The sequence below is a fragment of the Balaenoptera physalus genome, assembly GCF_965194825.1.
Source record: "Balaenoptera physalus genome assembly, chromosome: 10".
Lineage (NCBI taxonomy): Eukaryota > Metazoa > Chordata > Mammalia > Artiodactyla > Balaenopteridae > Balaenoptera > Balaenoptera physalus.
This window is the reverse complement of record NC_138889.1, coordinates 59,572,961-59,594,293: the sequence shown is the minus strand read 5'-3', so window position 1 is coordinate 59,594,293 and position 21,333 is coordinate 59,572,961. Positions and strand designations below refer to the sequence as shown.

Sequence of the window (21,333 nt, the reverse complement as noted above, 5' to 3'; positions counted from 1 at the left end):
CTAGGAAAGCAGGACTAAATCCCTTTAAGTCTTCAGTGCTCTTTGCATTGTACTACTTTAGATTCCACTTTGACCTACTGTTTCTCCTAAATTACCTCCTTTTCAATTGTTGACACAGTTGAGCAGGTAATATGCTCTACGGGTATTTTAGCTGTTGGTCATGTTTCTTAAATAGTTCAAGAGAAGAGCTACATCATCTCATGCCACAGCTTTTTGCTTTGTCCTTTTTTTATTCTGTTATTTTTGTAATATGGCAGCAGGTTATTTTTTGAGGTAGTTATAACATCTGTAGTTGTAAATGAAAATAGAATACTTTTTTGAGGAAATACCATATGGATATTTCCTAAAAACAAATAGGCCTCAGGTTAAATGAGACCTTGGTCAGCCTACTGAGCCTCTCTAAATCTTGTTTCCTTGTTTGTAAAATGGGTATAGTAATATCAACCGAGTAAGTTGTTGTAATAATTAAATAAAGCCATTTGTGAAGCTCCTGGCATGTAGTAGTAGGTGCCCAGTCAGTGATTTTGTACGTTTCACATCTCTTAGCATGGTGTTGGACACATAAAATAGGCCTCAGTATAGTTAGCTTGATTGATAGTATTTAGTGATAGGTCAGGACTCATGTTAGTTATTATTCTTGCTTCTACTTCTGAATTTCTATGGCCTAGTACAGACCATTAATCTTTCTGTGCATCAGTTAGGTGGAAATAACTGTTAGAAAGCAAGCAAACATGTTTTTTTTAACAAATGTGCTTTTTTTTTCCTCATTAGAGAACTCTTTCTGAAGACTAATGCCCAGTTGACAATTCGTTGCAGGCAATTACTATCTGAGCTTTCCTACATTTACCCTATTGATTTGGTAAGTTTCAAATTTTCTGGGGGAAAAAAAAATTTTTTTTAAGATGATTTCTGTTTGAAATTTACTCTCAAAGCAAAAACTCATTGCTCTAGTCTTAATCATATGGTCTGTCATGATTCATTCAGAAGCTAATATTTATTTAAAAACAATAAATGCTGGAGAGGGTGTGGAGAAAAGGGAACACTCTTGCACTGTTGGTGGGAATGTAAATTGATACAGCCACTATGGAGAACAGTATGGAGGTTCCTTAAAAAACTAAAAATAGAACTACCATACGACCCAGCAATCCCACTACTGGGCATATACCCTGAGAAAACCATAATTCAAAAAGAGTCATGTACCAAAATGTTCATTGCAGCTCTATTTACAATAGCCAGGACATGGAAGCAACCTAAGTGTCCATCATCAGATGAATGGATAAAGAAGATGTGGCACATATATACAATGAAATATTACTCAGCCATAAAAAGAAATGAAATGGAGGTATTTGTAGTGAGGTGGATGGAGTTAGAGTCTGTCATACAGAGTGAAGTAAGTCAGAAAGAGAAAAACAAATACAGTATGCTAACACATATATATGGAATCTAAGGAAAAAAAAAAAGTCATGAAGAACCTAGTGGCAAGACGGGAATAAAGACACAGACCTACTAGAGAATGGACTTGAGGATATGGGGAGGGGGAGGGGTGAGATGTGACAGGGTGAGAGAGTGTCATGGACATATATACACTACCAAATGTAAAATAGATAGCTAGTGGGAAGTAGCCGCATAGCACAGGGAGATCAGCTCGGTGCTTTGTTACCACCTAGAGGGGTGGGATAGGGAGGGTGGGAGGGAGGGAGATGCAAGAGGGAAGAGATATGGGAACATATGTATATGTATAACTGATTCACTTTGTTGTAAAGCAGAAACTAACACACCATTGTAAAGCAATTATACTCCAATAAAGATGTTTAAAAAAAAAAAAAGTAGATTTAGAATTAGTTGTCATTAGGTTCCACCATTTGATTTTTTTCTATCAATTTGGTGGTGGGGTGCACTCATCTTCATCTGAAAGAATGCCAAATTATTTCTGGTTTCTTTAGGACCTTTTCACTCAACCAAATTATCAGCCTTCACCATATCTGACACATAGATGCAGATACACATGCATTGCTTTAAAAATATAACAGCTAATTAATTTATATTTATTAGTATTACTTAAGATATTCCTGAGGTAACTGTCAGGATATTAAGTTTCTGAATCTGGTTTCTTAGAGTAAATACAAGTGTAACTGGTTAGGATTTGTTTTAGAGAACTAAATCTGCTAAATTTGGTGGGTTTGTTTTCTTTTTAATGAAAAGAGACTTAAAAAACTAATTTTCTGAGAGGAAACCTAATAGGATTTTAGGTTGCTCACAGAATCTTGTTAATTCTACTTAAAATTTTTCATTTATAGCTATGAATTGGTCAAACGATAGTTTTATGATTAAAATTTGACACAGTTTTTTGCTTAGATATGATGTTTTAAATTTTTATAGTATAGAGAGTTTGAAGTGTATATCAGTGTACAGAATAGTATAATAAATCATCATGTACTCATCATTCAGCTTCAACAATTAGGTTAATATTTTGAGTCTATGACAGTATTGTCTTTGAATTAATACTGACGTAAATTTTTTAGATTTAGAGCTTCTTTGCTTTATACATAAACAAAATTAATTTCATTCTTTGGTTGTATTTACAGAATGAGCATAAGGATTACTTTGTATGTGGTGTCAAGTTGCCTAATTCTGAGGACTTCCAAGGTATTTTATTTCTTTTACTTCTAAAGATTTGGTATAATATATGGGTATGTTACAGGGAAAAAGAGAGATATCTTGAAATGTTGGTTGCCTGGCACTTTATCCGGAAGGGTTTCTGGACCTTCTGTCCCTTCCCAATTTTAAGTATATAGAGTCAGATTCCCTGATGGAAGGCTTAAGAGGATATTTGATCTAATCATGAAAAAACAAAAAAATTGTTGAACTTTCTATTTGAAAGTTAAAAGAAAATAGTTTTTGAATGGGCTTTAAGAAAATCAGACAGTAGGATTCTCAAGAATACTAATAATATCCCTGTCCTTTTGGTTTGATTTTTCATGAAAAATTTGTGTTGGGAACAAAGCAATAAACATTAATTTGTTCTATTTAGAAAACCGTATTTCTGCTGACGTAAAACGTATTTGGAAATTTAATTTTGTGACATTCCCACCCCCGTAGGTTAAACTTGTTGTACTGTCATTTCTGTGCTCTTTTAACTAAAATAAATTTACATTAAAGATTTTATAGATATGATTCATAGTAATTGCTATATTTAAAAATATTTTTCCTAATCCCTTTACCAGTATGCCAAAGAAAAGAACTTATATTATTTGGCATATTGGTTAGAAAGATTACTTTTATTGTTAGCAAAGTAGGTTCTTTTCTCCTAATATAAACAATGCTTTGAGGACTATTAAGTAGTTGTGTAGATTATTCCCAAAGCTAGCACATTAATCTATTTGGGAATAAGTTATTCAAGAAGAAAGCATTACTAGTTCTGATTGGGACTTTCTTCCATTTCCCTATAAAGAAAATGTTATTTGTGGCCCTTTAACATTAAGACTGTTTTAATATATTACCTCCTTTGTCCTTTACAACAAGACTTACAACAAGTAGTTGGGACATAAGAAGAGTGATACAAATGAACCTAGCTATGAAACAGATACAGAATCAGGGACACAGAGAATAGACTGGTGGTTGCCAAGGGGGAGAGGAGTGGGATTTTGGGATTAGCAGATGCAAACTGGTATATATAGAATGGATAAACAACAAGTTCCTACTGTATAGCACAGGGAACTATATTCAGTATCCTGTGATAAACCATAATGGAAAAGAATGTGAAAAAGAATGTAAATATATGTATAACTGAGTCACTTTACTGTATAGCAGTAATTAATACAACATTGTAATTCAACTATACTTCAATAAAAAATAAATTAAAAAAAAAAATGGAAGAGTGATTAAAACAGGAATGGGAAGACCTATATTTGAGTCCTGGTTCCCCTTCTAGAAACCATCTATTTTGGAGCAAGTCATCTAAGCTTTGAGTTGATTTTCTAATTGATAGTATGAGCACATTAGTTCATGTACTACCTGTTTTACATGATTGTTAAGATTTTATTTAAGAGCAAGACATTTTGCCTTATCTTTAATCCTCCTGAACACACACAAAAGAAACCTATAAGGAAGGTGGTATAATCTCATTTTACAATGTGTAAATGAGCTATTTAGTGACTTGCATGAGACCACAAAGCTAAGTAATGATCTTGCTGGGATTTGTTTGGTTTCTATTGTACAGTGTTCCCTCTAATCTCTGTAAGTCATACAGATGTGCTTTGGTGTTAATTTTAGGTGTTACTTTTATGTTATGGTGTCTTGAAGCTCATGACACATCTTTTCCCCCATTCTTTCATTCATTCATTTATTTAATAAACCTATTAAGTACCTTGAGCCCTGTGTCAGGTTGCAGGGATACAGAATATTCATTTATTGAAAAAAATATCAGTTGAGCACCTGAATGCCAGACACTGTGCTGTGTTTTGAGGATATAACGATGGAAAAAGCAAATATATTCTCTTCTTTCATGGAGCATACAACCTATTGAGGGAGACAGGCAATAAACAAGAAAATAAGTATTTAAAAAGTGTTTAATAAAGGAATACACTATCTTAGAGAATAGTGGAACCTACTGTAGATAAAGCAGTCAGAGAAGACCTGTCTGAGGAGAAACATTTAACCCAAAATCTGAAGGCTGAAAGGTACCAACTACACTACAGCTGGGGGAGGAGCATTCCTAGAAGAGGGAGCGGTCATGATGGAGGATACGGAGGAATGGGCTTGATATATCTGAAAAATTCAGGGTGAGGGGCATGGGAGAAGATACCTGTATTTTGGGCAGATCATGTAATCTCTCAGAGCTTAATTTCTTCACCTGTAAAATGAGGTAATATTTACATCTTAAGTTCATTGTGATGATTGACTGAGATTGCATTTGAAAGGGCTTTTCATATAGAAGGCACTCAATAAATGTAATTGGAATTAGTTGCAAGAGAGAGGAAGGAAAGAAGGACAGAAAAGACCAGAGCAGCCCTGTGTGGCTGGAGCATAGTGAGAAAAGGGAAGAGTTCCATCAGAAGAGGTAAGAGAGTCAGCCAGGGCCTTGAGGCCACTGGAAGGAGTTTCTAGTTTATTCTCAGTGGAGTGGGAAACCCCTGAAGGGCTTCAAGAGGGGGGATGATATGAGTTGATCTATGTTTTTTAAAAGTCACTCTGGCTGCTAAATACAGAATGATTTGAGAGGCGGCAACAAGAGAAGCAGGGCTATCGGTATTGGAGTATCACCTTAATTCATTCTGGGATGTTTCTTGATTCTATTTTTATTTTCTGGAGGTGATTTATTTCCTAGCTTTTGTTTGCTATCTATACTTAGTATGTCCAACAAGCTGAACACATTCCTTCTTCCCTTAACAAAGTTAGTTTAGCTTTCAAGTGCAGTTTTTACTGCTAAAAAAATGAAATGGGAGATAAAGTGAAATAAATATTTCATTCTACTCTAAGGCCCTGTTTACTTCCCATGACTCCTAGGAGTCAGAAATTTTAAGAAGCACATATGGTAGTCTTGGACTTTAAAATCTTACGTTGGCATTCTGTAAGGCACTTCCATGTACTAAATTTACTGAGTGCCTTGTGTGTGTCATTTACGGTGTCAGGTGCTGGGAGTGTACAAAGGTAACCAAGGCATTGATCCTACCTCTGTGAAACTTCAGTCCACTTGAGGTGAACCAGGCACTTAGAAGTTTATACCGGTACATGGGACTCAGAGAGTGGGAATAATCAGGTCTATCAGGAGGGAATCAGGAAAATCTTTATAGAGAAGATGATGCCTGAGGTATTTTAAAAGATGAAATAGTATTCCGCTGTTGAAAGAAGGATGGGACATTTTAGGTTCGGTGAGTAGAAATATGGTAACGTGGGACATCATACGTGATGCTGTCTTGTTTATTTAATTCTCACCACTGTGAGAATTAATTCCTTCCGTGAGGGAAAGAATTATACTCAACTTTTTTTTTTTAAAGACAAGAAAATTGCGGCTCAGAGAGATTAGTTAATTTTTCCGAAGACTCATACTAGCCAGTGGCAGAGCTAAAATCATCCCTGGTCAGCCTGATTTTAAGGTCCATATTATTCCTGTCATGATGCAGTTTTCTTCCTTGTTTTGAATAATAACCTCTTCCAGACTTCTGACAACTTTTAGTGTTCTGTAGCAGCTGCATTCTTAGTAGGACTCTAGTGACAGAACTCTAAACCGGTTATTCTGTTACATTCATGAGACTTTGCTGGGATAGACTTTACATTGTATGGCTTGATACTGTTTGGGAAACTCCTCCATAGTGACCCAACACTTACTGTGCTCTTCTACTCTTCTAACTGGGTAAGTTTCAGTTAGAATATTCCAGAGAGACTGGGACACAACGGGAGAAAGTTGTCCAGTGAAGGGTATTCATTTGAGTTCCATTGACTGAGACATTTCTCATCCAAAATAAAAAAAAAAAAGAAAACTGTTTGTGTGTGTTTTTAAGTAATCCATAACACGAGAGCCTTTCGTGGTAATGAGACCCAGATTTCCTTCTGTGTCTGTATCCCTTCATGCAGGCATGATTTCTTGGAAAGGAGAGTCCATATGTCAAACAGTGTCTCATTGAGAACATGGAATCATTCCATAGATGCTGTGGCAATGATTAGAGTCTTAAATATTTTGTCCTGTCTGGATCAGTGGGTGGATGGTTCCTTACCAAATCAGCTGCCTCAGTGATTGGGAAGGCAGGATGGTAAGAGCTTTTAGATCACTTATTGTACTTGGATGCATTTGAATATTAGTAGTTTGTCCAACGTGTAAGTCAAAGGGACATTTGAATGAATTTATAATGTTGTCATGGCCATTGTGGGTTTGTGGAATCTATTATCATAACAATTACATAAAAGATTTAATTATTATAAAAATTACTGCCCCCCCAAGTAGATACCTACATTTAAAAAACAAACCACAGGGGCTTCCCTGGTGGCGCAGTGGTTGAGAATCTGCCTGCCAATCCAGGGGACACAGGTTCGAGCCCTGGTCTGGGAAGATCCCACATGCCGCGGAGCAACTGGGCCCGTGAGCCACAATTACTGAGCCTGCGCATCTGGAGCCTGAGCTCCACAACAAGAGAGGCCGAGATAGTGAGAGGCCCGCGCACTGCGATGAAGAGTGGCCCCCGCTTGCCACAACTAGAGAAAGCCCTCGCACAGAAACGAAGACCCAACACAGCCATAAATAAATAAAAAATAAATAAATAAATTTTAAAAACAAACCAGAAATATTTATTATGAGGAAACTGCAGAATTTTGTTTTGCTTGTAAGCCCCTTAAAACATTGTTTTAATAAGGGCTTTTTCACTTACCTGAGTCTACAGTTTATTCCTGTTCCTCCCTGAACCCTCCCACTCCCCCTCTAACTTCTTTTCACCAACAAACCTATCATCTGTGACCTTTCTAACCCCCAGAGCAGCATAAGGAATACAAGCCTCTGCTCTGCATTAGGTGTTAGGGGCGTCATTAATGCTTACTGGAAAAGCACACCCCAGAGAGCCAGGTTTTGGCTTTGGCAGGTAAAAAGTCTTTTAGATCTTGGAATGCTGGAAACCTTAAACCTTTTGGTTTTTTTAGCTAAAGTGATTGGCAACAGAATGTGACATCTGAGGTTTCGTGGCCAGCAATAGCCATAATTAACCGCATGAGCTCACATTTTCCCACTGGAGGTTCAGCGGTCTTGGGGTGATGAAAGTGACTTCCCTACCAGGAGGTGGTTTTCCTTTTGAGGGTATTGGAATACCCTTGGGCCCTGTAATGCCTTACCCGTGGTCCTTTTAAAATGCTTTTTAATGTAAAGCTTCAATATTGGAAATCCAACACCACGGTGTTTAACTGCGAGGCTGTGACGGAGCACTATGGCCTGGAATGGGAAACAACCTAGGGTTTTTAATGGGTGGAGTGGGGAGTCTTGTGGTGGAAACAATGGTGAGTGTGAATAACTAGAATCAAAACTGATTTCCAGTATTAGCCAGTTTTCAGTTTTTGCTATTTCTTTTTGGTTTTTGATGTACATATATAGGATTCTCTTAGAGATGCCCTTTTATGTTTAAATTTAAGCAAAATTGTTTTGTTTTTAATTAATTTTATTTATTTATTTTTGGCTGCTTTGGGTCTTCGTTGCTGGGCGCAGGCCTCCTCTAGTTGCGGCGAGCGGGGGCTGCTCTTCGTTGCAGTGCGCGGGCTTCTCATTGCGGTAGCTTCTCTTCGTTGCGGTGCACGGTCTCTAGGTGCGCAGGCTTCAATAGTTGTGGCGCACGGGCTTAGTTGCGCCGCGGCATGTGAGATCTTCCCGGACCAGGTTCAAACCCGTGTCCCCTGCATTGGCAGGCAGATTCTTCACCACTGTGCCACCAGGGAAACCCGCAAAATTGTTTTGATTGTTGAAAGGAGGTGATGTTAGAAGACCAGTTTCCGTTCTTTTAATATATATGTGGATGTAGTCCTCGAAATAGGCAAACTTAATTCTTTAGTATTACCCTTTTAGTAATACGGAAAACTGGAGATGCTTGAGAGTGTAGCATTGGATAGATTTTTTTAAACTGTAGTTTGCATTTGACCTATTTTGGGCAGGCTAACTAAGAGGCCTTCTGATTTTTGGAAGTTCTCAAATCCTTTTCTGTCAGGTCACATACGAAAGGAAAAGCTTACTTACTATAAGTTCTCTTTTTCTTCCTCTCCCTTCAAAAGAAGGTTCTGAAAGACCAAGTCCTTTTACTGATAGAAATATTTTAAATTTGATAAGCCCTATTCTTTAGAGAAAGCAGGAGGCAGGATTCAGCAACATCTGATGGAACTCACCATGCCAGCTGTGCTTCCAGGGATAAATATTTGGGGGGCTGGGGTGTAGATACAATTCTCTCTTCCACTCTGTCCTCATAGTTTTTACTTATATGGCTTTGACCAAGTCACTTATGCCACGTGAATCTTATTTTTCTCATTTCTAAGTTGATAGCATCAGATTCAGTGATTTCCAAGGTTTCTCCTGGCTCTAATATTATATACGATGATTAAATTATAATGTAATGCATTTACAATGTAATGTAATTTCAGTCTCTAAGGTAGTCTGATATACATATTTCAACAGTAGTAAAGTATTGTAGTACTGTGAGTCTGGGCCAAGAGCACATGGTCTAAAAATAGGATTCTCGTCAGTTCGGGCATGCCCAGTAGTCAGTTGAAAGGAATGCTGTTTGGTTTTTTTTTTCATCAGTTTGATTTGAGGGAACATGTTACCAAGGACTTTTTATGTGTTCTTTGCCCTTACTAGAAAAGTGTGAAGAAACTAAGATAATACACGTGTGTCATATATGCTTGGTGTGTTCTAGGCTCCGAAGTTAAAAATTGTTACACTCCACAGTAAAGTTCTGCGACAGTGTGGTAGGGTGCTTAAAGACAGAGGCATCCGTGTCAGGTCAACCCATATACTAGCTGTCTTAGTTTGGACAGGTTCCTTAACTTCTTTGAACCTTATTTCTTCACCTATAAATGGAATGAAATAGCATATAAAACATGCCCAGTTTATTAATTGTTGAAGAATGAATGACTGTCAGAAATAAAGCATCATGGTCAATTCCTGGCAGAAAAACAAAGTGTACAATAAAAGTTACCTATTTTTACAGTATGGTCAAGGAATCTGCTTTGGTAGTCAAGGGTGGAGAATGCACTGAGTAGTATACAGCTATAGTAGGGGTCCTACAGTAAGAAGGTAGTGCTTAGATAACCAAGTTTAAATATAAAAAAGAGGAATGTGGAAAATATTACTAATAATTGAAGTTAAAGGTACTCTTAAAAATCAGGAAATACTCAAGCCAAGGTCATCTCAATCATTTCAGCCTTTCTCTAGCCAGATGTATTACAGATATGTGTTAAATGTGTATGTGTGTGTGTGTGTGTGTGTGTGTGTGTGTGTGTGTGTGTGTGTGTGAGAGAGAGAGAGAGAGAGAACTTTTTAAAGTATTTTAAGAATATTGTATACCAAGCAGTTACTTTTTCCTTCCCCCTGGGGCAAGCTTAAAACTTGTTATTGTGTTACCCTCAGTTCTGGGTACCTGAATGATTATTTGTCGCTTGGGTAGGCAGTAGCAGAAATCTAGATGTTGAGTTAAAAATCTGTGGCTTCTTAAAATCTGTGACTTCTTAAAAGATACATACTTATGTTTGACTGTAGGAGACATGTATTTTTTCCAACAGTTGCTTCCACACAAAAATTGCATAAATGGAACATATATGAACAATGTGGTCTTTGACCTTTTACTATTAAAAACATTTTTTCTCCTTATCCTATCTCAAACTTCACAGACTTAAACAATGCTCTCTTTATGAATATTGAGAACATACCCCATAAGGATGCACTGTGTTGTTTCACTTCACCTTGGAATTAATAATGTTGTACAATAGTACAACAGTACAACTGTTTTGCTTATAAAGTTGTTAACGAGTAAAATGTATAACGTTAATATAGATGTAATGTTTAAACCTCTGAAACTAATTTTTGCATTGTATAATAGACTCAGGTATTATTTTTGCCCTTAAAAATGCTGGGAAAGAGAGTAATGGAGATTTGAATGCAGTAAGAACTCTTAAGATTATATATCAAATTTTAATCTCATCACATTAATTATTGGGAAATAGTTTTAAATGTAGTAGATGAAATTTCAAATCTTATTAATGTGTTTAGATTTCTATAAAATTCATATAATTTAGATAAGTGAATAATATTTTATCAATTATTTCTTGTAAAATCTCTCTTGAAATTGATTTATTATGATCTCATAGCTACATTTATAAGGTAAATAGTTCTTTTCTATTTCTCTGTTTTTGAATTTACAGCAAGAGATGATGGAAGCATTGCTGTTGCCCTTGGTTACACTGCACATTTGGTATCAATGATTTCCTTTTTCCTACAAGTGCCCCTCAGATATCCTATAATTCATAAGGGATCTAGATCAACAATCAAAGATAATATTAATGACAAGCTGACTGAAAAGGAGAGAGAGTAAGTATCCTTTTAAAATATTCTTTTAACATTAAGGCAGCATGAAGCATCGACTATATTAGAAATATAAAACGTGACCTAGATTGTGGTGATTTTTGTATATCCTTTGTAAAGTGCTCCATTTCTTTTAAATAGAGTGTAGTCAAAATTGCTATTGTTAGCAAAATTGACTCATTCAAATTTAATTTGCTTTTGTGAGGCAAGTATCATATACTCTGCAAATATTCATGTAATATCTGTTGCCGCTAGTCACCAAATGAAATGCTTAAAGATTTGTCAGAGAGACAACCAGGAAAAAGATAAAAGACTTAACAGCAGATTGTACATATCTAAAGAATGGGTTTGTTAACTGGAAGATAGCCCAGGAGAAAATACCTGACCAGGCACAAGTACAAAAGAGATGGATTTATCGAAAAGTGCTAGACATATGTAGGACACAATAAAAAGTCTAATATACATATAATTGGAGTCACAGAGAGGGAGAAGAGAGCACATAGGGTAATTGTAACATTTTAAGAGATAATGACAGAGTTCAAATTTGACAAAAGACATCAAGCTATAAGTTCAAGAAGCATTAAATACAACACAAAATAAGTACAAAGCAAACATACTTAGGGGAATTATAGTAAAACAGCTGAAAACCAAAGAGATAAAGTGAAAATATTAAAAGTACCTAGAGAGAAAAGAGATTTGCTTCAAAAGAGCAATAATAAGGCTGAAAGCTAATTTCTTAAGAGAAACATTGGGAACCGGAGGTGATGCAGTGACATTTTTAAAGCATGTAAAACAATACTGCCAACTTAGAATTCTGTATTCAGTGAATTATCCTTCAAAAATAAAGGCAGGGGACTTCCCCGGTGGCACAGTGGTTAAGAATCTGCCGCCAAAGCAGGGGATACGGGTTTGATCCCTGGTCCGGGAAGATCCCACATGCCATGAAGCAACTAAGCCCGTGCACCACAACTACTGAACCCCATGTGCCTAGGGCCCGTGCTCCACAACAAGAGAAGCCACCACAATGAGAAGCCCGCGCACCACAATGAAGAGTAGCCCCCGCTCGCCGCAACTAGAGAAAGCCCACGCACAGCAACAAAGACCCAATGCAGCCAAAAATAAATTAATTAAAAAAAAAAAAAAGTAAAGGCAAAATAAAGACATTTCCGACTATCAGTACTGAGAAAATGCATCTCAGCAGACCTATACTAAGGGAAATACTAAAGGCAGAATAAGAATAATCTAGCATAGAAACATGGAAATGCCTCTCCTCCAGAAATTCTGATTCAGTTGATAGGCCCAGACATGAGATATATTTTTCTAAAGCCCCTGAAGTGACTGTAATGTGCATTCAGGTTTGAGAACCACTGTTCTATTGATGGATTGCGAATGTTGTGTTCGTGGGCGTGAAGAAATGAAATATCCTCCACTCTATTTAGGAAACTGCAAGAGAAAAGGCAGGAAAGGTGGGCATCAGTGGAAGAATTTAGTACTATATCTGGTAGGGCTTGTAAGTGGAGGGCAGGGAGCACATGTATAGTTTTATTCAGTTCCTTTTCAAAGGCATTGATTAATTTATAGCCCAAGTATTATTTTCAATTTCAAAACCTTTTATTTAAAGAGAGCCTGAAATACATATGTTTGACAGAAGGGGACATGAGGATGGTTTCTTTCCTCTTTTTAAAAAATTGAGGTGAAATTCACACAACATAACTTTTTTAAAGTGTACAATTCAGTGGCATTTAGTATCTTCATGGTGTTATGTAATCACCACTTCTATCTAGTTCCAAAACATTTTCATCACCCTGAAAGAAAACCCTCTATCTATTAAGTCACTCCCTGTTCTCCTACCCAGTAACCCCTTTCTTCAGTCCCTGGCAGCCACCCATTTGCTTTCTGTCTCTATGGATTTACCTGTTCTGGATATTTCGTATAACTGGAATCATTTGCAACATGTAACCTTTTGTTTAGGGTTTCTTTCACTTAGCCTAATATTTTCAGTGTATTCACATTGAGCACAATCAGTGCTTCACTTTTATGGCTGAATAATATTCCATTGACTGTATATACCACATTTTGTTTATGCATTCATCTGTTGATGGGCATTTGGGTTATTTCCACTTTTTGGCTATGATCATTCATGTACAAGTATTTGCTTGAGTATCCATTTTCAGTTCTTTCGAGCATATAACTTGAAGCGGAATTGCTGGGTCATATGGTAACTCTGTGTTTAACTTTTTGAGGCACCACCAAACTGTTTTCCACAACAGCTACGCCAGCTTACAGTCCCTGGTATAAAGTGGTATACATATCATTGTGCTTTTGATTTGTATTTCCTTAATGACTAATGATGTTGAACATTTCTTCATGTTCTTGCTGGCCATTTGTATATCTTATTTGGAGAAATACCTACTCAGATTTTCAGCCTGTTTTTTTTCCTTTCAGTTTTATTGAGATATAATTGATATACAGCACCGTAAAAGTTCAAGGTGTACAGCATAATGACTGACCTATATACATCATGAAATGCTGACCACAGTAAGTTTAGGGAACACCCATCATCTCATATAGGAAAAAAAATTAAAGAAATAGAAAAAAAATTTTTTCCTTGTGATGAGAACTCTTAGGACTTACTCTCTTAACCACTTTTATTTATAACATTCAGTGGTATTAATTATATCAATCATGTTGTATGTTACATCCCTAGTACTTGTTTATCGTATAACTGGAAGTTTGTACCTTTTGACTGCCTTCATACAATTTCCTCCCCACCCCTTACCCCTCCGCCTCTGGTAACCATAAATCTGATCTCTTTTCCTATGAGTTTGTTTGTTTTTGAAGTACAGTTGACCTACAACACTATGTCCTGGTAACAACATAGTGATTTGATTTTTCTGTGCATTTCAAAATGATCACTACAATAAGTCTAATTATTGTCACCATATGAAGATATTACATAATTAAGACTATACTCCCCATACCGTACAATTCAAACCCGTGACTCATTTAATTTGTAATTGGAAGTCTGTACCTCTTAATCTCCCTCACCTCTTGCCCATATTTTTAATTGGGTTGTTCCTGTTTTTGTTGAGTTGTAAAACTTCTTTATATATTCTGCATACTAGACTCTTATCAGATAAATCATTTGCAAGTATTTTCTCCCATTCTCTAGGTTGTTGTTACAGTTTAAGGCCTAAAATTAAGGTCAGTATTATGTGCTGCCTGGATATCTGGTGAAACCAGGAGGGCCTTGAACAGTCCCTCCCAACTCTGCTCCCGTGGATCAGGCCCCCTATCCAAACAACCCTCTTTATTCAGGGGTCTAGGTAGTCTCTGCTGATTCCTGAGTAGTGAATTTCAGTTCCTTGCCAGATGGGTAATTATGGAAACAAACCAATCACATCCTCCCCTGGGAACCAATCATCATCACTCTGTCCTTTTCATACTACAGAGCCTGCCACCCATAGCTCCTGGTTGTTCACTCTCTTCTCAAGTGTAACCCCGTGTGAGCCTGCGTGGCATGTGGTGTCCTCCTCCCCTGGGATTTGAGTATGTGTGACTAGTAATCTGCTTTTAATCTCATATGTCCAGTGTCAGATGTTGAGTGTTCAACCATCCCCATGACCCTAGGGGTCTCTTATCAATGGGGTGAATAAGAGGAGATTAAAATAGTTGTTTTACTTTCTTTATAGTGTACTTTGATGCATAAAAGTTTCAGATTTTCATTAGGTCTAATTTATCTTTTTTGTGTGTGTTTGTTTCTAGAGCTTTTGGTTTCATATCTAAAATCCATTGCTAAATCCAAGATCATGAAGATTTACCCCTTTGTTTTCTTGAAATAGTCTTATCATTTTATCTCTCATATGTAGGTCTTTGACCCACTTTGGGTTAATTTTTGTATATGTTATGGCTTAGGGGGTCCAACTCCATTCTTTTACATTAGGATATCCAGCTGTATCTGCATCATTTGTTAAAGAGACTATTCTTTCCTCGTTGAATGGCTTTGGCACACTTGTTGAAAATCAGTTAGCCATAGATTATTTCTGAACTCTCAGTTCTAGCCCACAGGTTCATTTGTCTATTGTTATATCAATTCCACAATACGTTTTGAAATTGGGAATTGTGAATCCTCCAACTTTGTTCTTTTTCAGTACTTTTCTGGCTATTCAGAGCCCTTTGCAATTCCACATGAATTTGAAGATCATCTTTTCTATTTCTGCAAAGAGGACCTTTTAATAAGCTGTTGGCTTCAGTTTGCTAGCAATTCATTGAGGATTTTTGCATCTATATTTATAAGGAATATTGGTCTATAGTTTTCTTGCGTGGCTTTTCTGTCAGAGTAATAGTGGCCTCATAGAAAGCATTATGAAGTAAGTGTTCCCTTCTCTTCTACTTTATTGGAAGAGTTTGAGGATTGCTGTTAATTCTTCTTTTAAATGTTTGTTAGAATTTACCAGTGGAGCCAAGTGGTTCTGCACTTTTCTTTGTTGGGAGGTTTTTGATTAGTGATTCAATTTCTTATTATAGGCCTCTTCATATTTTTTATATATTCCTGACTCAGTTTATACCATTTGTGTGTTTCTAAGAACAAGACCATTTCATCTAGGTTATCAAATTTGTTGGTGACAGTTGTTCATAGTATTTTTTATAATCCCTTTCGTTTCTGTAAGGTCTTTAATGATGTCTATTTTCATTTCTGATTTTAGTTGTTTGTGTCTTTTTTATTTTCTTATTGTAGCTAAAAACTTTTAGCTAGAATAAGAAGATTTGATGGATCTTTTCAAAGAATTGACTTTTTGGTTTTGTTGATTCCCTCTGTTGTTTTTGTCTCTTTTATCTATACTCTAATCATTATTATTTCTTTCATTCTGCTAGCTTTGGGTTTTGTTTTCTATTCCTTTAGATGTAAAGTTAGGTTACTGATATGAGAGCTTTCTTTTTTAATGTCAGTGTTTATACCTTTAAACTTCCACATCTCATAAATTTTGACATATTGTATTTTTATTTTCCTTCCTCTCAAAGTATTTTCTAATTTCCCATGTGATTTCTTCAGTTAACCCATTGGTTGTTTAAAAGGGTTTAATTTTCACATATTTGTGAATTTTCTAATTTTCCTTCTGTTATTGAATTCTAGTTTAATTCCATTGTGATGGAGAGATAATTTGTATGAGTTCAGAATTTTTTAATTTATTAAGACTTGTTTTGTGGCCTAATATATGGTCTATCCTAGAGAATGTTCCACATGCATTTGAGAAGAATGTGTAGAATATTGTTAGATGCAGTGTTCTATTATATATGTCTGTTAGGTCTAGTTGGTTTATAGTGTTGTCAAGTCTTATATGTCCTTATTGATCTTCTGTCTATATATGCTGTGCATTATTGAAAGTGGAGTATTAAGCTCTCCAGCTATTATTGTAGGACTGTTTCTCCTTCAATTCTGTCAACATTTGCTTCTTTTACTTGGGGGCTCTCGTTTAGTGCGTACGTTTTGAGTTACTATTTCTTCTTGATGAACTGACCCTTTTATCATTATATAATGAACTTTTTTGCCTCTTGTAACAATTTTGACCTAAAGACTATTTTGTCTGCTATTCGGATAGCCTCCCAGCTCTCTTTTGGTTACTGTATTTGGGAATATCTTTCCCATCTTTTCATTTTGAACCTATTTGTATCTTTGGATCTAAAATGAGTCTCTTGCAGGGACTTCCTTGGGGGTCCAGTTGTTAAGAATCCGCTCGTCCACTGCAGGGGGCACAGGTTCGATCCCTGGTCGGGGAACTAAGATACTGCATGCCCCGTGGTAAGGCCAAAAATATAAAAATTAAAAAAACAATTAATTAAATGAGTCTCTTGTAGGCAGTATATAGTTGGATCATTTTTTTTAAAAAATCCTTTCTGCCAATCTCTGCCTTTTGACTGAGAGTTTAATCTACTTATACAATATTTAACATAATTTGTGGTATGGAAGGATTTACTTCTGCATTTTGTTTTCCATATTTCTTATACCTTTTTTGTGCCTCATTTCCTCTATTACTGCCTCTTTTTTTTTTCTTAATTGATTTTTTGTAATGTACCATTTTGATTCCCTTCTCATTTCTTTTTCAGTGTATTTAAGATATTTTCTTATTGGTGACTCTGGGGATTATAATTAGCATCCTATAACAATCTAGTTTGAAATGATACCCACTTAGCTTCAGTAGTACATAAAAATTCTGCTCCTCTATACCTCTGTCTCCCCACCTTTATGTTGTTATTGTCACAAATGACATCTTTATACATTGTGTGCCCATAATACTGTCTTTTAAATTTACCTGTGTAGGTAGTTACCTTCACTGGAGATCTTTATTTCTTTGTCCAGCTTTCAGTAACTGTGTAGTGTCCTTTCATTTCAACCAGAAGGCCTTAGCCTTCACTTCTTGCAGTAAGCCTAGCAGTCAGCCAGAGGTGAAAGCCTAGGGTCTTCTCAGGTGTTTTCTGAGCGTGCATTCTGTTCTGAGCATGTACGTAACTTCTTTTCTATTTTTTAAATTTTTTAATATTTAATTTAATTTTAAAAAAATTTTATTTTATATTGGAATATTGTTGATTAACAATGTTGTGTTAGTTTCAGGTGTACAGCAGAGTGATTCAGTTATACATATACATGTATCTATTCTTTTTTCAAATTCTTTTCCCATTTAGGTTATTACAGAATACTGAGCAGAGTTCCCTGTGCTATACAGTAGGTCCTTGTTGGTGATCTATTTTAAATATAGCAGTGCGTACATGTCAATCTCAAACTCCCAATCTGTCCCTCCCTCCACCCTTCTTCCCTGGTAACCGTAAGTTCCTTCTCTAAGTCTGTGAGTCTGTTTCTGTTTTGTAAATAAGTTCATTTGTATCAGTTTTTAAAGATTCCGCATATAAGCTATATCACGATATTTGTCTTTCTCTGACTTACTTCACTTAGTATGATAATCTCCAGGTTCATCCATGTTGCTGTAGATGGCATTATTTCATTCTTTTTAATGGCTGATATTCCACTGTATATATGTACCACATCTGCTTTATCCATTCATCTGTCGACGGACATTTAGGTTGCTTCCATGACTTGGCTATTGTAAACAGTGCTGTGATGAACATTGGGGTGCATGTATCTTTTCAAACCATGTTTTTCTCTGGATATATGCCCAGGAGTGGGATGGCTGGATCATTTGGTAATTCTATTTTTAGTTTTCTGAGGAACGTCCATTCTGTTTTCCACAGTGGCTGCACCAACTTACATTCCCACTGTAACTTCTGATTCCCCAGTGTGTGTGGGTACTTTTGAATACACCAATTTCTCAAAGAAACTCTCCCCAGCTTTTCCTCCCAGACTTTAGACAGTTTGTTGTGTGTCTCAACCTTAATCTTTTGCACAAGGAGGCTATGGGGTTTGTTGGTTTGCCTTACTTCTTGAGCAGTGTCTTCTGCTTTTCCTCACTGAGTGAGTTCTGACTAGGCAAAACAAAGGCAAGTACCTTGCATTAGTCCTGCAGGTCGCCCCCAGACAAGTTAGGACAAACCAACCCAAATTTTTTTAGAATAAGATCTGCTCTGCTCCCTTAAGAACCAGGGGTCAGGGCCCCACAAGGGCAGGCTGCTGTCTTTAAGACCACTGCTGAGCTGGAGAGGGGGTTAAGGACAAGATAAGTAAAAATGCTGCAAAGCATTCCTTCTGATTTTGAGTTTCCTTTCTCTTGATTCATTGTTCAGGCAGTTGTTGTAAGCCTTTGACTGACAGTTTTTGCTTGATTTTTTTTTTTCAATGTTTCTCTAGAGGGACAAGTCCTTTGATCTACTTACTGTACCATTTTTGCTGACTCCATCCCATTTGTTTGTGTAATGATGAAAAACACTACTTGTAAGGGATGAAGGGACCCCTAGGTAATTTTAAGAGGAGGAGAGTACCATAACCAGATATGTCTTTCACAGAGATGACCTTGTAGTTTTGTGGAGAATGCCTCCCAACCTTCTGTAGGTTCCATATTAAGAAAATTAAGTATCTCTCCAGATTTTTATCAAATTGTGCATGACGCTCTGCCTTAAAATATTAGTTATGTAGGAAAATCACTTTGAGAGCTTGAAGGAGGGGTGCTCCTCGAAATGATAAATACTCTCTCTCCAGATCAGCAGCGCACTTCAACTTGTGAAGGAGCAGCTTAGCGTGCGAGCACGCCAAGTAGTGTGCGCCAGTGTGAGTAGTAGTGATGGTTTGTTTATTGATTCATTTTCCGAAGCAATGTGGGAAGGCCAGCGAGATTGTGGTGATTACGTTACTCATTTTTCTCTTTGGCAGCCAGGAGAACCACAGGAATTGCTTTTTAGTGAACGAATTTTACATTATACCTCTACCTTCCCCTTTTCACTGAAACACAAATTGTATTTTATTGATTCTAATGTGAATACTTTTGACGTTTTAATATTGCTAAAAATGAGATACATCTTACAATTAATGGCATGATTGATAGCATTTATCTTTTCTTAGTGGTACATAAGTTAATGATGCAGTTCACAGTTGATGCTGTCTTAGATTTTATGAACTATCAAATATTTTCACTGGGCAGTAAAGCACTTCAGATCCATTTGGGAACAACATAGATGTGTAAATAAATATCTAAATACAAATACATTTATTGATTATGCTTGTTGATTGAATCAGCCTCTCGATTATTAGCCTGGATGACTGAAAGAGCAGATTAGACATGGTTTTGTTTTCTCCTGAGTGTGTCGATTTTCATGTGAACCTTTCCAGGGTATTAGGTGGAATCCTATTTTCATGGGAAAATAGGAATTAAATGACTCATTGGATAAATTATGCTTATTGTAATAGGCCTAGGAATCCTCGGCCTCTGCCCTCTCTGATTACCTGTTTCATCTGGCTTTTGGAATGTGATACATTAGGGTTCAAAGCTCTATTTAGCTAGTTTTGCTAGAAGGGGGAAAAAAACACCAAAAACTAGTTTTTTCCTTTGTCTGGTCTGTTTGAAGCCCAGGTCTGGACTGATGCCTTGCCTAAACCATTACTTGTGCACCTGCACACTGTAAAGGGAAACTCTGAAATCTTTGCTGCATTTCATTTTGAGGCTCAGACCACAAAACACGAAGGAATGTAGCCAGAGTCCAGCTGCAATGTTCTTTTACCCCTTATTTCTTTTTTCACTGAGGACTGAAAAGTAGGTTTTAAAGTGATTTTTGAAATGAAATGTGTTGGTCATTGTTGTTGTGCTACTTAACTGTCTGTTAGATAATACATTCAGAATAGACTAGCTCAATAGATTGAGCTACGACATAGCTGGTCAGAGCATTTGGCTTTTTCAAGCCCTCAAAAGATGTCTGAAATTTTTTGTTTTATTTTCAGAAGGAGAAATAGGGAGTGGTGTAAATTGGTAGGCACTTTTGAAACTTCCTGGCCTGTCCCTGACAAGGTTTTTACAGATCTCTAAAAGCTGGTCAGCTATTTTTCTGTAGTGGAATTATTGGAACCAAGAGAAATGGTAGTGCTGCTTTTCCCATTTTGTGGATTTTTTTGTGCTTATGTTTATTCCTGTGGAAGATCTTCTAAAACCCCAGGAATTGCTTTTTTAACCCTATTGGTTCTGATTTCTTTTAGAAACAAATTCTAGAGTACAAAGACATTGTGATATATCCAAAATCAGACAATAATGGGCCCAGATTGTAGTCATTGCATGTGGATCTCATGCTCATGAGAGAAGGAATGGTCAGTTTTAATGATCTGCCACCTTTTTGTGACTGGGGTGCATATGGCCATCATGCATACTTATACATAAAGGAGCTGGTGAGACAGATCCCCAGGCCTGTGACTTGAGCCACCTTGCAGCCACCTTGGCATGTCTGGATGTTTATGGAGCTTCCCCTTCAGCATAACCAGGAGGGAAGGGACAAAGGAATTTGCCGAGTGGCAGTGATCAGACTGATGTGATGCCCTATCTCTGTATTCCTTCAGCCTACCTCTTGGCCTGGCCACATTGACCTGTTAATAAATGAATGAGAATTTTTTCTAATGGTGTCTCCTTGAATCAGTGAGAATACTTTGAACTTTATTTGCATAAGTAGCAGATTCTCTATAGAAATAGTGACTGACCCTTGGGATTTCATTAGCATGTATTGAAAACCTAAATTTTTTCAGACTGTAATTCTGACTCCTCATTGCTATTCTTCTCTGCTTTAGGCATACTTAAACACCTGTTGACACATCTTATATTAAAAATTCTAGATTCTTTCCTAAAAACATTCTCAGCTTCTGTTTGTAA

The 21,333-nt window shown here is 36.7% G+C and overlaps 1 protein-coding gene across 6 annotated transcripts in view; it reads left to right on the top strand.

Moving 5' to 3' along the window:
- Positions 1 to 21,333, top strand: part of UVRAG (UV radiation resistance associated) — a 316,651-nt gene that overhangs the window by 178,567 nt on the left and 116,751 nt on the right. For all 6 annotated transcript variants that reach the window (XM_082477829.1, XM_082477826.1, XM_082477827.1 and 3 more), the window contains 3 exons: positions 772 to 859; positions 2,586 to 2,646; positions 10,882 to 11,047. In XM_082477829.1, coding sequence (XP_082333955.1) covers positions 772 to 859; positions 2,586 to 2,646; positions 10,882 to 11,047 — 315 coding nt within the window. The remainder of the gene's footprint in view (positions 1 to 771; positions 860 to 2,585; positions 2,647 to 10,881; positions 11,048 to 21,333) is intronic.